Below are 1,869 nucleotides of genomic sequence, written 5' to 3' on the forward strand. Positions count from 1 at the left end.
TTCTTGAGTACATGCCAACCAAGTCGGAATTCGACCTGCTGATTCCTCGCAAGAGACACGTAGAGTGCCTCGCTTTCTGATAAAGGGTGAAGAGTGTCGGGTTTCGTGATGATGCCAAGGGTACGATTGCCATCAGCGTCCGCTGAACGTGCTAGTTTCAAAACAACCTGGTTTGCGAAATCGTTCTTGGCCGAAACAACAGCGAGGATGATGCTTCGAGGCTCCTTCATATAAGATTCCACTACCTCCTGGATGAGCTGCACATCGGACGCTGTCTGTTGCTTGGTCTGAGAGTGGATGAGGCCCGGGAGATCAACAATTGTAAGGTGCGGACGATCGGGCCCAGATATTTCTACGCGGAGTAGATCCTTTGCGAATGTCTTGCCACGTGTCGAAATACCCATGACAGACTTGGCGGTATCTATAAGAGTCGGGAAGCCTTCGAAATCCTCCAGCTCTTCTTCGAAGCTGGCAAGTGTAGCCTTCTCGGATTCACTTCTGGAGTGGTGTGGAACAATAGAAACGCGGGCGCCAACTTGAGATGTCCTGCGCAGGACAAGCTCGGTGGGGAAGCGCGTGCAAAGATTGCTCTTCACGGGGAAAGACACACCAGATACGGCCTCCAGAACAGAGCTTTTTCCTGATGACTGATCGCCACAGACAATTATCTGTGGGAGGGAAACAAAATGGTCTATCCCTTGGGAGCGAAGACTGTCGATGGAATCCATCAGGTCAATTCGGTCCTTAGAGCAGAGGCCGTTCAAGGCCTCTGACCGAAAGGCTGTAAGTACCATTGCTAATGCAGTGTTTTCAGGAGGTGATGAAAGGACGTGATATCTAATGACGTCCGAGAGGGCGGGTCCTGGGAAGAGAGAACTCAAGAGCAGAACCGGAGTTATGTAGTCCACCTAGGTGCAGAAGCCGGCACGCCGGCGGCACGCCGGAAAACCAAGTCTCAATAGGGAGAATTTTAGCACGTTTTTCTCTTAGTCATGACATTCCTCTCTGCTCCACATTTTCAACAAATAAGTGTGCCTTATCGCGTGTATCTGTCGATCACTGTGCTATGACGAGTGGTTTCACCCTGATCAGCCTCAACGCCCTTTGAGAGGTGGAGTTTCAGACGCACGGCACACATGTAACCACATCTCGCAGGTCATGGACAGCATAATTCTCATCCCTTTCTACTCATCACTTCTTGGGAAAACACGAGGTCTGAGCCGTCACACCACCAGCAGGCCCAAGTATAGATCGAGGTTCTGCTTTCGAAGTACCATTTGGCCGAGCGCGCTCGCCTGCTGGACCTGTTCTTATTTGCTTTGTTGGTCGCTTTCCTGTCAGGCAACGAGAACCTTCTTTTGCAGGAATTTCCCAGCTATGTACTTAAGATTCGTGATCGAGGCATCTCTGATGATGCCCAATTTTTCGTCCAGCGCCCTAATGCCTGTAGGAACTATCCTTCCAGGATTGGTACTGCTTCTTGCGAGAGGAGTGCAGATTGTTGCCTTGCTGCCTCATTTCGGCACGAGATGTGATGGGCAGGGGGGTGAGATCATAGGAAGATGTCGGTCATGGAAATTATCAGACTGGTAGAGATGCACATGCGCACTGCAGTGTCCATATGCGCCAATGCACATTGGTATTCACTGATGATGATAGGTGGAAATCCGTCCAAGTACTGCTTTTGAGAACGCATCGCATGCTGGTTGGATTGAGGCTTGCAAAGCACAAACCTGATCTGGACGCCTGATTTTAAGGCAGCATAATCAATGCTCATGGCCGCAATGCTCGTGGCCAGGGCTAGCCCAGCGCACGACTCGTCTCGCTCATCGTGAATCTAGATAAAAGCCTCCGTTCATAGCCAACTGC

The 1,869-nt window shown here is 50.7% G+C and overlaps 1 protein-coding gene across 1 annotated transcript; it reads right to left on the reverse strand.

The window, feature by feature from the left end:
* Positions 1 to 19: 19 nt before the first annotated feature.
* J7T55_014074 (Interferon-induced GTP-binding protein) lies at positions 20 to 794 on the reverse strand (the record flags this gene model as incomplete). Its single annotated transcript, XM_053136388.1, has 1 exon — positions 20 to 794. A coding segment is annotated over one exon (775 nt), but the record flags the coding sequence as incomplete, so codon positions are not given.
* Between the last annotated feature and the right edge of the window lie 1,075 nt (positions 795 to 1,869).

The sequence above is a fragment of the Diaporthe amygdali genome, assembly GCF_026229845.1.
Source record: "Diaporthe amygdali strain CAA958 chromosome Unknown NODE_162_length_1869_cov_124_907924, whole genome shotgun sequence".
Taxonomy (NCBI): Eukaryota; Fungi; Ascomycota; class Sordariomycetes; order Diaporthales; family Diaporthaceae; genus Diaporthe; species Diaporthe amygdali.